At 41.4% G+C, this 13,648-nt stretch overlaps 2 protein-coding genes across 3 annotated transcripts in view; both read left to right on the forward strand.

Annotated features, from left to right (window-relative positions):
- The window catches only part of LOC117258307 (anoctamin-1), a 118,563-nt gene extending 114,805 nt beyond the window's left edge, over positions 1 to 3,758 (forward strand). For both annotated transcript variants that reach the window (XM_078173727.1, XM_033629099.2), the window contains exon 25: positions 1,806 to 3,758. In XM_078173727.1, the coding sequence (XP_078029853.1) occupies positions 1,806 to 2,036 (231 nt within the window). In that variant the 3' untranslated portion in view covers positions 2,037 to 3,758. The remainder of the gene's footprint in view (positions 1 to 1,805) is intronic.
- Positions 3,759 to 8,814: 5,056 nt separating this feature from the next.
- Positions 8,815 to 13,199, forward strand: fadd (Fas (tnfrsf6)-associated via death domain). The gene is made up of 2 exons (XM_033628521.2): positions 8,815 to 9,299; positions 12,758 to 13,199. The coding sequence occupies exons 1-2, from the start codon at positions 8,999 to 9,001 to the stop codon at positions 13,027 to 13,029; spliced, it is 573 nt and encodes a 190-aa protein (XP_033484412.1). The 5' UTR covers positions 8,815 to 8,998; the 3' UTR covers positions 13,030 to 13,199.
- Positions 13,200 to 13,648: the final 449 nt, after the last annotated feature.

The following is a 13,648-nucleotide window of genomic DNA, read 5'->3' on the forward strand; positions in this document are numbered from 1 at the left end:
TAACATTTAGATTTAACTGTGCCATGTAACATATTTCAAATATTGCTGTAAATGTGGTAAAAAGTGACTTAAAAAAAAATTTGGAGGGCTGGGTGATATGTCCTGAAAGTTATATCACAATATTTTTCAGCCATATGTTAATACACAATATATATCTCAATATTTTTAAATCTCCTAGAAAGCATTTCAAATGATGCGACAAAGTTGTAGGGATGACCATTGTTTTTTTTTCTCCAGAAAATATTAATACAATGAGACTTTGATCAGTAATCATCAATAATGTGGATATAATGACTGAGTGGATTAAGGCAAGCATTAAAACATATAGAAAAGCCTGGTAAGTTGATAGAGTTATATCACTTAACTGTGATGCAGCCTTTAAAATTAGGGAATAACACCATTTATGCAATATCACGCAATAAGACGATATATAGACTCATGGAGTGGTACGATCAGTAGCTTATGATGGTTAATGTTAGCTGATGTATAACAAAATCATCAGAATAAATGTTGGCATTGTACCTTTCTGTAAACCACAGATATGTTACATGTGTATGTTTCATACGTAGCAGTTGTGCCGCAGCTTTTCTTTTCTGTTATGACAGTGTTGTGGTTGTGTTTATGCACAATAACCATTTGGTTGAGGTTAAGAAAAGATCATGGTTTGGCTTCAAATACCTGCTTTTGTAGCCACGATCTCGGCAGGAAATGTCCTGACATGTCCATAAAAAAATACCTGCTTTTGTTCATTGTGGTCTGCTTGAGCAGTGGGTGTGCGTCACAACTTTGTATCTTTTTCAGTGCATGTACTAACAGATTAGAGCAGCCAAAGTGCGAGAGTGAGCAGCACTGCTGGGTTGCAGAACATCTAGAGATCAGGAATCTGGCCTCTTTTTTCCATGTGATGTGCACAGTTTCACTAAAAAAAGACATTTGAAATGTGATATTTTTTTATAACTATACTAATATCATTCCAGCTTTCACTACTTTCAGTGTCTAGATCACTCACAGACATGAAAAACTATCAATATCTATTATTAACTGAACACATCCTGTTTCCACTTCATAATAAAAGCCTTCTGACAACGTTCCTCTGGGCAGGATTCCTTTTTTGTGGACAAAAGGCTTTTTATTGTGAAATATTTGCATGACTGTGTTAATGACTGTGGTTATAGATTGTGGAAATTCAGTAGTTGCAGCAGCAGGCAGCTCTGCAGCAGTGCTGCAGCGGTGCCGCAGCTGCAACGCTGTCTGTGTGAACATTGCACATGTGCGAGCTGCAGCAGTTCGGCTGTCACACACTGCTCACGCAGGCAGTGTTAGACAGCGGTCTGCTATTGTGTGGTTACAAGCAGATGTCTGGAAATTCAAATTCTGGAAATTCTCAACCATCCTCTCCTCCTCCTGTAGAGAAAGTCAGCTCATATACGTGTCGTCTGAACTATGTTCCTTTAGAAAAGTTGACTTGATAGGTATGAAACCTGTACAGAAGTGTACAAATGTGACATGACTGTGGTTTGTGAAAACATACAGTGCCAACGTTGTCTTGTGGTGACTGGGCTGTGATGCTTGCAAACTTTAGATAGCTTACTGTGTAGATGCGTTGGTGACTCTTCTCTTCTTCTGCCACTGTTCCAGTAAATTTCAGCATGTTCCAGATAAACATTCTATCATTAAGCGATAAAGCAAAACACGATGGCAACACAGGCACAGTTCAGCAAAGTAACATAGTCGTGCTTTAGGCTAGAAAATCTGTGGTGTCTGAGGTGTTCTGACCTGCTCTGTGTTTCCTCTGTCCCATCCAGAACGTTGTGATGCTTATGAGCGACTTTGTGGACTGGCTAATCCCGGACATCCCCAAAGACATCAGCCTCCAGATCCACAAGGAGAAGATCCTCATGGTGGAGCTCTTCATGAAGGAGGAGCAGGGCAAAAGGCTTGCAGCACGGGACCACCACAACCAGGACAACTCGGCAGCCAGTCACAGCCCGCTACAGCCCCGCTCCCGGCCCGTTTCACACGCAAACTGCTCCTAAACCGCTCGCTGCTGGGTGGGAATGAAACCAAGCGCAAACACAGCAACTGTATACAAACTGTAAATAAGTTAATCAGCTGCTTAAAGCTAGCTGTTAGAGGTTAGGACAGTTATCCATAAACACATGGTAGGTTTTTATTAATCAGCAGAGCTTTGCTGTGTTCATGCTGTTTAGGATTATTTGCAGAAACAACGTGAAACATACATTAGAGTTTCTTCACATTAAAACTCTTTTAACACTTTTCTCATGTTCAGGCAACACATTTTACAACAGACATGAACCAAAACTGCAGCAAGCAATTTGACAATACTCAACACATTATTTATTGGATGTACTGTATTTGAAAGGAACAAGCCATTTGCTTCATTTGACTCTGGGAAAGAAAATCCTCATCAATGAGATCGTCATTCAGGACGTCTGAGAAAACAGTGCCAAACCCCGCCTGCAAGCTAATGAATCATGCTTATTCCACCATTACCTGCCGCCTCTCCCCCGGGAACTGAATGCAGCTTCTGTATTGAAGACTCCGTCCAAACCGTCCTTGAGAGAAGAATTTCCTCCTGATATCTTACTGGTGAGATGCAACACAAAAGGAGATTCTCCCTCTTGTCATCGATGTGTAAAGCTCAGATAGGCCTGTTTTTTAGCACAATTAAATCCAGGAATTTATTGATATACTTTTTTTTTATATGCAACATGGTCAAGCACATGTGCTTTGGTTGTTGGGATGGAGGTTTTGGAAGACCTTCTGTGTCAAGCGGCCTGAATTGTACTATTCTCTTGTATACGAGCATCATTGTGCTCATTGTTACACTTGTTACATTTTGAGTAGAACAAACTGCCTAACAGTGGCGTTAGTCCTGGAAAGCACAAGTCACATTATTGATATTCATTCCAATGAACTGGAATTCTTAAAGCTGCGATTGGCGAGATTTACAGCGTAAATACAAAGTGATGTCATGCTGCATCTCACTGCGCTGAGATGCTGTACTGTAAATACTCACTGTGTGTCCTGTTACACACCTATCAAACTCTGGGATTGGGTATAGAGAGACATATTTTCCACATATGGAACTGTAAAATAAAATTTAAAAACCCTCTAAAGTATCTCTTGACGCTGCAGCAGAAAAAGCTGAAAACACATCATTGTCATATTGTCACCTGAAGCTCCGTTTTACGTTTCCACTGTGAATAGTTGTGGATGGTACCAATGAAACTGTTCCCTGCTGTCCCCATGTTTGGTCCCCCTCTGTTGGGGTACCTAGCACACAGATCTGGTGCTAAAAGGTGGAGCTGTGAACACTGCAGTCTGATTGGTCAGTAGAGGACGGTCACTCTGCTCAGGGCTGAGTTGTTGCTGGTTTTGAGGCTCATGTAACCACTGTTCACACTGTGGGGAGTTTTATTACTGTAACTATAAAATGAAAGGATGTTTCGTTGCCTCATGCAGCGGCTGGAGTCTGAGAAAAAGAATTCACTGGGCCGACTGGCTGCGACTTTTAAGGTGGAACATTAACTTGTAATGTCACTCAATGCATGAGTTGACGATGTGAATCCATCAACACACCTTAAATTTCACTGTGACAACTTCGACCATTATTTTAGTTTGTATATGACAGACACTTTTAGTAATGAGTGGATCTTCAACCTTTTATATATATTAATTTCATCCGTATTATGTGAACTGCATTTATTCTAATCTTCACTCAGAGAAAAAAAAAAGCGGAGCGTCGTTCCTGTGGGCTACAGCAACACTAAACCCCTGAGCTTGCCTTAGAATGACTAAATACACAAACCTGCTATTTTTAAATATCCCATGGAGAGAGACTGTCACTGCAGCCTGTTGTATTTTGTTCTGAAAATGTCGCCATTCTGTGGATGATAAATGAGGTGCAGACTGCCATCTGTGTCACCTGTAATGAGGAAATACAGTGAGTGCTTTACGGAGCAGTGAGTGACAAAAACGCCGCACACATGAAAGCGCTAGGGTCTAGGTACCATGTCTTAAGGGTTACTTCTGGTTCCAAAGGTACCATACTGAAAGTGTTTGGTGGAAACGGGGCTTTATAAAACCACCATTAGGGGTGTTACACTACACATAGTGGTTAATATTTTAAATGATTAGCTGCTATAATCAACAGGACTCTAAATGAATGCTCATGTTCCTCTGTGTCTGCTGGGTGTGTGACATGTTTGCTAACAAGTTTGCCATATCAACGTAATAAGTGATAACATCAGTGTTGTGTTTTCAGCGTGCATCTGCTGCCCCCTAGGGGCCACAAAATCAGTTAATGCAGGATTAACTAACTGCAAGCGATCAAGAGACTCCATCATTTAATCTTTTGCCTCATGTGTTCATTTGGATCATTGACAAACTGACCTTACAGAGAAATTCCTATAACTTATGACACAATTCTTCATCAGTCCAGCTTTTGAACACTTTTGAACCACCAATGGGAAATGTTGGCTTATTCAGCTTTAAAGAGCCCAGAAGATGTCTAGTTTTCTGTTTCACTGATTAAAACCATAAAAGCCATTCACACCTTTGTATATTGTTAAGATGCTCAGCTGTATTTATTAGAGGGTTTTGCTGGGTGTAAAAATTTATGACAGGTGTTCTTATAGATTTAATGTCGTGCACTGAAAAGTGATCCTAATGTACTCATTTTTAAAGTCACATGTAGTGGTACATGTATGTGCATACAGTGTGTGCCATCATGCTACAAGCTGCATCTTGAAACAAATAGGATTGAGAATTATTTCCCATTGAGACCCTAACTTAAAGGCATGCTATGCAGGATTAATCGCTTACTGTTTGCAAACACAACATTCAAACTTGGCCAGTCCTCCTCGAGGTCAAGTATGCTAGAGAGTGAATGATGAGAGGGAGCGGCGTTAACGAGAACAAAGCAGTGAATTAGAAAATGAAACGTTATGTTCTTATTGATCTAAAGCACAAATAAAAACCCACAACTCAGCACAACCCTGCAGGGCGGTGCTGTATTGCCAGATTTTGTGGGAATTCAACTGAAGCGCATGCTACACCCTGTCTGCTTGGCTTCTCTGCTCTGTGTGTGTGGCTCAACCTCACCCCTGAAGGTTGACCCCAGAAATTTTCTAAAGAAACTAAAATAAGAGGAAAATATGAGACGTGGGTGCAGATGTTGTTAGTTGCGTCTCTGTCAGCTCTGCTGAAGTTGAGCTAAATGTATGCTCTAATATCTATTTTGGAAGTGTTGGTGGTGCTTTTTGTGTGAGAGTTGGGATGTGGAAATCAGTTCAACAGTCTGTAAACTCTCCCTTTGCCGACTTCTAGCTAGATGCTAACTGCCAATTTGAGATTTCCAAATGTAGACATTAGTAAACATTGAGGAAAGATGGAGAAGATGGCACCAGCTGAACTAGCATCCATGATAGCCATTGTTATATGGCTATATACTAGACGATCTCGACGTGCCGCATCCTACGGGATATCAGGAACTGTAATATCTGTTGATTTCACCAAAACTTGGCTAAATCCTGGAAACTGCCATTCAACCAGGACGCGCTTTATGGTGAATAAGGACCGGTGTGTCTGTGGGAATGTGAAATGCAGTCCTGTTCCTGCTGCGGATCACCGAGGTTGCTGCAGTGCAGCACTGCCCTTGTGACCATGTGGCTGTCTTATTGAGGTCGGATGTTCGGACACTTTCACAACCAGAAACCATGGATTACCAGGACCATCCTGAAACATGGACAATTATAAAGCAGCAGCCAACGATGTAGAAGAAGAAACAATAAGGTCTAAATTACAGTGCAGAAGTTAAAGGAGCTGATGGATCACATTTCACTAGGGTTGTACCTTGTATATTTCCATGTGAGGAAAAAATGGTTGAATGATTTAAAAAAAGAAAATAAAGGCAGAGGACAGGTTCTCTGAAGGTACAGACACCACCACACACTGCTAGTGTGTCATAAGTGCTGACTGAGACTGATTACCTCTGTATGAGTCAATATATTGATTTTTTTGTAGGAGAATCCTGCATAGCATGCCTTTAGGTTGTCTCTGCATTTGGCTTTGGCTCAAGTAGGAATTTTCAGCTTCTTGATTACTCTGGAAAGCAGCGCCAGCGACTTGCCCAAGGGCACCACAGTGACAGTTGTGGAGGCGACAGCTTTACTGACTGACTCTTAGCCTGCCTTATATCCTCCCAGCCGCTCCAGGGATTACCTAAACTGTCACTGGCACATTTAAAATTTACATTTAGCGGGTTTTCACACAAAGGGATAGTCAAACCAGGAAAGGCCACACTGTTGCTATATTATTATCATGCCTTATATTAACCTTGTAAATGAATTTGGCATTTTCCTAAAGCTGCAACTCTTTAAATATTCAAGCACAAAAGACTGAATGATATTTTTTTGTATTTATCAAACTGCAAAAACTCGTTGGGAGTGACTGGATACCACTCTGGAGATAAATGTGTAAATGTGCTGTCGGCTGAAAGGTGCAGTCACACGTACAGTCTACACTCATCGATGTGTCACATCCTGCCCCCTGCTGTAAATATATTGAACTACCCCAAATTTAAGCCCTCAACCCAGACTGATAGAATGTATTATTAATATTATTATTTTTAATTTTCAGTGATTTGTAATCACTGTTAGGTCAAGATATTGTATAGCTGTTTTTTTGTAGTTTCATGATAATGCATTTCCAAGTGCGTTAAATGTGTTGAAAGGGTTTTTTCAGCCCACAGGGGACCACTGATCTGATATATGTAGTGTCTTAATTTTTATTCATTATTTAATGTACTAGAAATCATCAATAAGGACCTATTTCGCTGTACCTGGATGGAAACATCGCCCACTACAGACCACAAGGACATTTCTATCACAAAAGACCTTACTTCTTCCTGGGATGTGACCTGCTCTTCTGAGCAAAGACTGCACATTTTATTTTTACCAAATCTTAATACTGTTGATACTCTGTTTGTAAAGTAGGGTTAGTGTTGATATTCAGTGATAGATGACATGCTGCCGCGGGGCCTGCGGAGCCTGTTTTAGCTACAATGATCTTTTCCTGAGAATCTCTTATAACCTGATGTCACATGTGAAGACCCTCCCTCGATGTCCCTCATGAGATGTCCTCCCGCCCTCTGTGGCCATGTTGTATTTACAGCATCAATAAAACACTGCAAGTTGTTGTGACATGCTGATATCTATTGTAATGTCAAAGCACATTTCACAACATGCGTGAGTGTATATGCATGTATAACTGACTCGTCTGTCTCTGATAATTTGAGTCTTTTTTGTTTAAACTAACTGCAAATAAATGAGAGATGAACTGCCTGGAGTTTGCTTTTTTTTTTTTTTGAAAATGTCTGCATTTCATCTTGAGAGATGGGCAGCATGTTGTTCACTCTCGCATGAATTTAAGGTCTAGGCTACTTTATGCAAATCAGGGGCATCCAGTGCAACTCACCACATCTGGAAACTCCCCTAAACCTTTAAACTAATCTCTAAAAAAAAACAAAAAATGGAAATAAGGAATAATTCATTACATTGTAAAGTTTTTATAGGTTATTTATTAGAGATCGTGGATACAAGCAGCTGAAATTAATTTCCTTCGAGAGGTGGCTGGGCTCAGCCTTAGAGATAGGGTAAGGAGCTCGGACATTCAGAGGGAGCTCGGAGTAGAGCCGCTGCTCCTTCATGTTGAAAGGGGTCAGTTGAGGTGGTTTGGGCATCTGATCAGGATCCTCCTGTTAGAGGTTCCAGGCACGTCCAACTGGTGAGAGGCCCCGGGGCAGACCAAGAACACGCTGGAGGTATTTAAATGTATTACATATCTCACTGGGCCTGGGAACACCTCGGGATCCCCCAGGAGGAGCTGGGAAGTGTAGCTGTGGAGAGGGATGTATGAAATACTTTGCTCAGCCTGCTGCCCCTGCGACCCAGCTTTGGATACACAGTTGAAAATGAATGGATAGATGGATATTTATAGTTTATGGAGAGTAGGCATATATTTTATAACATAAAATGGCTACTTTACAAAAAAGAAAAGAAAAACATGATGGAGAAGGGTTTGCCATTTCAGAGGCACATTTGAACACAGGCATATTTCTAAGGTAGCAATCCAAAGCCCCATTTCCACCAGGCAGTACAGTTCAGTTCATGTCCCCATGTTTGGTCCCCCCTCTGTTGGGGTACCTAGCACACAGATCTGGTACTAAAAGGTGGAGCTGTGAACACTGCAGTCTGATTGGTCAGTAGAGGACAGTCACTCTGCTCAGGGCTGAGTTGTGGCTGATTTTGAGGCTCATGTAACCACTGTTCACACTGTGGAGAGTTTTATTACTGTAACTATAAAATGAAAGGATGTTTTGCTGCCTCTTACAGCACAATATACAGTACATTTCTCAAAATAAATGATGGCACGCCTACTCCTTAGTAAGGCCAAGAAATCTAATCTCATTCAGGAAGTTATGCTGTACTTTGCCTTGCTGGTAACATTTCCTCAGTATATTTATGGCGCAGGGAATAATGAATTCAGCCTTACAGTGGATGAAACAACTTGGGGAGAAGTTTGGCAGATGGCGAGGTAAATCTCAATATATATATTATATTATTATATCTATATTATGAAGTAAAAACGGTCATAAAAAAATAAAAATTGGGGTGTGGGTGTTCCCACAGACTTCCCTGAAAGTTTGGGTGCCTCTTTTTCTGCACCTGACATCTTACGTCATCCAGGTGTGACTGAAAGCAAGCCGAAACCAAACAAGAACAGGGATCAATGCAAAGTATCAGATCAGCACCCACTGCAGGCAGCTGAGCAGATCCACACCTGATTCAGGATCTGAGCAACAGTTAAAGAATTTCACCGGAACCTGTGAAGGAGATAAACTCAGAGACAAACAGGCGGAAGTGAAAGTAAAACCCAAGTGTTTCCTAGTTCATAGACGGAGTGGCACAGAGTCATGAGCGCTCTACAGTTTAACAGCGTTTTACTGGAGATTTCTAACCAGCTGTCCGCCGAGCAGCTGGACAAACTAAAGTTTCTGTGCCGAGACATGATCGGGAAACGGGACCTGGAGAAGATTAACACCGGAATCAGACTGTTTCAGCTCCTGTCGGAGAGAGGCAAACTGTCAGCCGACAACACGGAGTGGCTGTGTCAGCTCCTCGTCGAAATTAAACGACAGGATCTCTCCGACAAATTGAACAATTCTGAAAGTCAAGCTGGATTTAACGACAACCAACCGGACGAGGAGGAGAGAGGTAGGTTCACGGTAACGTTATGAGACACACTGTGCTGTGGAGCCACAGGGGCGGTGTCTTGGAAACACATTGTCTCGAGGAAGTTACTGCTGCACTAAGTTACTACTACTATTACTACTAACCTACTACTACCAGGCTACTACCACAAACACCAGTTACTATCCCGCTACTGTAAAGCTACTAACTAAAAGCAGTGGCGGCTTTAAGGGAGGGCCACAGCCCCTTGATACATTTTCTGGCCCCCTTTGTAAAAGTAATTGGAGACTGACATGAATGCTTTTAAGGATGCAATCACACTGGCTATTTGGTCTGCTTTAAACGAACCCTGGTCCGCTTCCACAGATAGTTTGGTTCCTTTGGAGTGGTGTGAACGTTCATTCGAACTCTGGTGTGGATCAAACGAGCGAACCCTGGTCCGTTTGAAAACTGGAGGTCTGGGTTCGCTTACAGAGGGAAATGCAATGGGACTATTCAGCAAACTAAAGCGAGGAAGTGACGTAGAGCGCAGTGCATTTTGGGAAGAAAAAAAAAACAAAGCCAACAGCGTGAATCAGGAGAAGCGGGTAAAAAAGGAAAAGCAGCTTCTTGTGAAAAAACAATTAGGCTTGAACACCAAATTAAAAACAGAAATCCCTGCATAAATTTGGTGTTGCCCCATTGTTTTTGTAGTGACCAAGCCGGCTGAAGGGGATGGATTTCCTTTTTCTGTCCTGTCCAATCTATGAGCCGGGTTTTCTTATTCCTGTTGTTGAGCAGCTGTTGTAACTGTGTGATGCTGTCCAGGTGGTTTGGTTGCTTTAAAAGGTGCAGTGTGAAAGTGAACCGAACCAAATTAAAGTGTGAAATTTTCCAGCATTCCCCGCCCTAAAGGTATAGACTCTTTTACTGCGACTAAACAGACATTAGCTAGTGCTAGCTAGCTAGCTAGTTCTGCTGGCTTGTTAGAGGGTACATTCAGACCTAGAGTTGTCTTGCTTTGGTCTGAATCAGGGACTAATTTTGTTACAAAGTTGTATAATTACCTAGAGCTGGTTCATGTTCTCACGGCAGCATTTACAAGCAGACCAGATAAAATGCCTTGTATGAGAAAGCTGCTCTTGATTGGTCAGAATTTCCATGTGGAAAAAATCCAGGAAGTAAAGCAAACGTTGAAGAAGAGTACACTTGCAAGATAAATGTGACACTTTCTAATGTCTCAATGGAGGGACAACTACGCAGGTTGATTTTAGCGCTGCTCATCGTGGACTATATTGCTGTCATTGTTCATTTTAGTCAAACCATACAGTTTGAAAACGAGGCGCGGCTCCAACTAGAAAACAATGTTTTGATGCATTGGATGTGCTGAATGTGCATATTAAGGCAGTACAGGAGGAGGTGCACATTAATAATCCTCCAGGATTGTAACATGCTCATGTTTCACCCAAACAATGTGTCTTGTGACTGCAGTTGGTTCGAAGAAGGAAAGCATCTCTGTTGACAATGGCAACAGAAATTTTACTGATCCGGCGGGGCGTTGTTCATAAAACAATGCATAGCATCCATGCTAAAAATGTGCGTACAGACAAAAGCCAAAAATGGCGTGTGCCAAAAAATATTTGACAACTCTACAATCAGCAATTGCATCATCTGCGTCACCAATTCCCTGTCTGCAAAATGTGTGTAAGCATGGGTCATGGTTTCTCCCATCAAGCCTGTTATGAATCACAACTTTTGCATGGGAAGTGGCCTACGCCTCTTTCAGGCCTTGTTTTGTACGTACGTAATGCTTATAAAGGAGACGGCAGATCCCCAGCACAAGAAGAATCGTATTCAGGTATTGTTTGACTGCAGGCGTTTTGAAAGATGTAGCAAATCAACACTGATTGGCTGTGTCAGAAAACAGAACAACATCAGGCATGGGTTTCTGTTTCAAATCTGTGGCCTTTTAACCACAGATTTGAAACAGACATAACCCTAATAGCATCACCATGACATCATCAGGGGTACTTTCTAAAACTTGACAAAGCTCCTTCAAAGCTACTATAAAGCTGTTATTACAGTCTGAGTTGCACTCATGTTTGGATGAGTAATATGAGTGAAATGCCCCTGTAAACTCCACAGTGCATTGAGCAAATGTGTAACTCATACATTTCACAATCCATCAGTTCCTTCTCTGAATTTGCAGTTCCACATTGCTCTGACAGATACAGCACATGCTCTGTTACCAGCACAGTCACTGTAAACCTGTAGGTGTTGCCTCAGTATATTGACGCATATACAGTTCATTGTTTCTGGTGTCAGTTTGATATATAATTTACTGTGAGTGTCAGGGCAGTCTAGTCCAGGCATCTATTGTATGTGACGAAATGTTAAGTTTGACTCATATTCCACATGTAGTTTAGTAACGGAGGTGTTTGCAGCTGTTTAAATAAACAGCTCCCAAACACAAAAAATGTCCCCTGGGATCTATGTATGTAAATCAACAGGTGAATTCTAAATGATTGAGTTGTTTTTTTTCCACCTGGACCTTTATGCTCTGCCATTTCTCCTCTAATCATCACGCTGTAACCTGTGACAGGCTGTTATGATACCACAACTATCACACATTCACATATATGTAGTTTTTGTCGAGCCGTTAAGTAACATAGGTTTACATTACCAAAGGTTTATGACAGAAACATTTCACGACACTGACTCCGTGTGCGCATATGTGCTGCTGCCAGAGGAGCCCCTGAATGAGTTCCCTCTGAGCAGTAAGTCACTAAAAGAGTCTGAGAAGTCCGGGGCTGTTCATAAAACATTCAGGATGCAACAGTTTATTCCACACTACTGAAGCTGCTCCTCGTTTTGGAACCACCGCGAGTCAGTAATAATTTCGCTTTCAGTCGTGCTCGTTGTTGCCGTGGGTAACGGTATGATGCAGGTCTGGCCATATCACTACTGTTGCCAGACACAGATAGCAGCCCACATTTTGTCTCACATTTCCTTTTCCTTGTTGGACAGCCAATTTAATTGCTTGAAGCAGAGGACAATCGCTGTGCTGAGGATACTGGCCTCATTCGTGTCTGACACTTGCCACCTCGTTTCAATTTCCTCCATCATTTTACTAGTGGAAAAAAAACAACAAACACTCAAATACTGTGTTGGACGTCGATTACCATGGCAAAGACTGAGGCCCTGAAGCATTCTGGCCGGTCCTATTGATGCCCTCAGTGCCAGTATTCCCCGGTGGTATCAAAAGTTGTGTCAAATATTGATATTTACAAGGTTTTAGAAGTTCATGTATTGTGACAACACTTTACTGTACATACAAAAATGATTTTAATTCTGATATTAACACTAAATGAACCTCAGACATTATTTTATTCTCACTGTTAGCCTCAGGGGGGAAGGGTGTTTGTTTTTTATATTTTGATAAAGATGCTTTGTTTTAGAGTTTACAAAATTAAACCCTCTGTCTCCTCCTCCTCCTTTGTCAGCCAAACTGGACATTGCCACAGAGGTGATCGCTGAGAAGCTGGGAAGGAACTGGCGTAAACTGGGCCGTAAACTGGGACTGAATGACGTGAAGCTGGAGTCCATCTCCAGGAGGCATCCCACAGAGCTGGATGAAATAGTGAGGGAGCTGCTGAAGGAGTGGAGGAAGAGTCAAGGAGCCGAGGCCCGAACAGAGAAGCTGATACAAGCCCTGAGAGCCTGCGACTTCAACCTGACTGCTGATAATGTGGAGGACGCACTTGCAAAACGCTGATATGGGTGGAGGTTTACAGATCATATAAGACTGAGATGAACTCTAGGAATGAAATCGAAAACTCTGACTAACCTTCAAGAAAAGAAAATTAACTTTCAAGAAAGTTATACAAAGATATATAAACGTATGCAAAAAACTATCTTTTGATCAATAAATTGACTTCTTGAATGTCAAATAACATGATTCTGATTATGTTTCATGGTTTTACCTGAAGATGAAAACAAACAAGTGAACTCGGACATATTCTGATTAATCAAATAATGATAAAGCAACTGAATGGTGAACATTTAAACATTAGTAATTATAATGCGTCACCTAATAATGATCATCCGGCAACAGGGAGACTTCTGCAGGTGATTGTGGACACATTTACCAATTAATAATAAGTTTCATTATATTACATGTTTCAAAACAAACATACAAAATGCTTAACAGTAAAAACAAATAATGAAAATAAATAAAATCTAAAATAATTGAAACAAATAGCAACAGTTAATAAAAAGCCTTGAGATAAAAGTGAGTTATAAGAAAGAGATGTAAAAGTGTGACTTCCTCAGCTGAAGGGCCGGGACAGGAAAGGTCTTAGTGACACTGTGAAACCATGAGCCTGACCATTCAA

This window comes from Epinephelus lanceolatus, chromosome 2 (assembly GCF_041903045.1).
Source record: "Epinephelus lanceolatus isolate andai-2023 chromosome 2, ASM4190304v1, whole genome shotgun sequence".
In the NCBI taxonomy this organism is placed as follows: Eukaryota; Metazoa; Chordata; class Actinopteri; order Perciformes; family Serranidae; genus Epinephelus; species Epinephelus lanceolatus.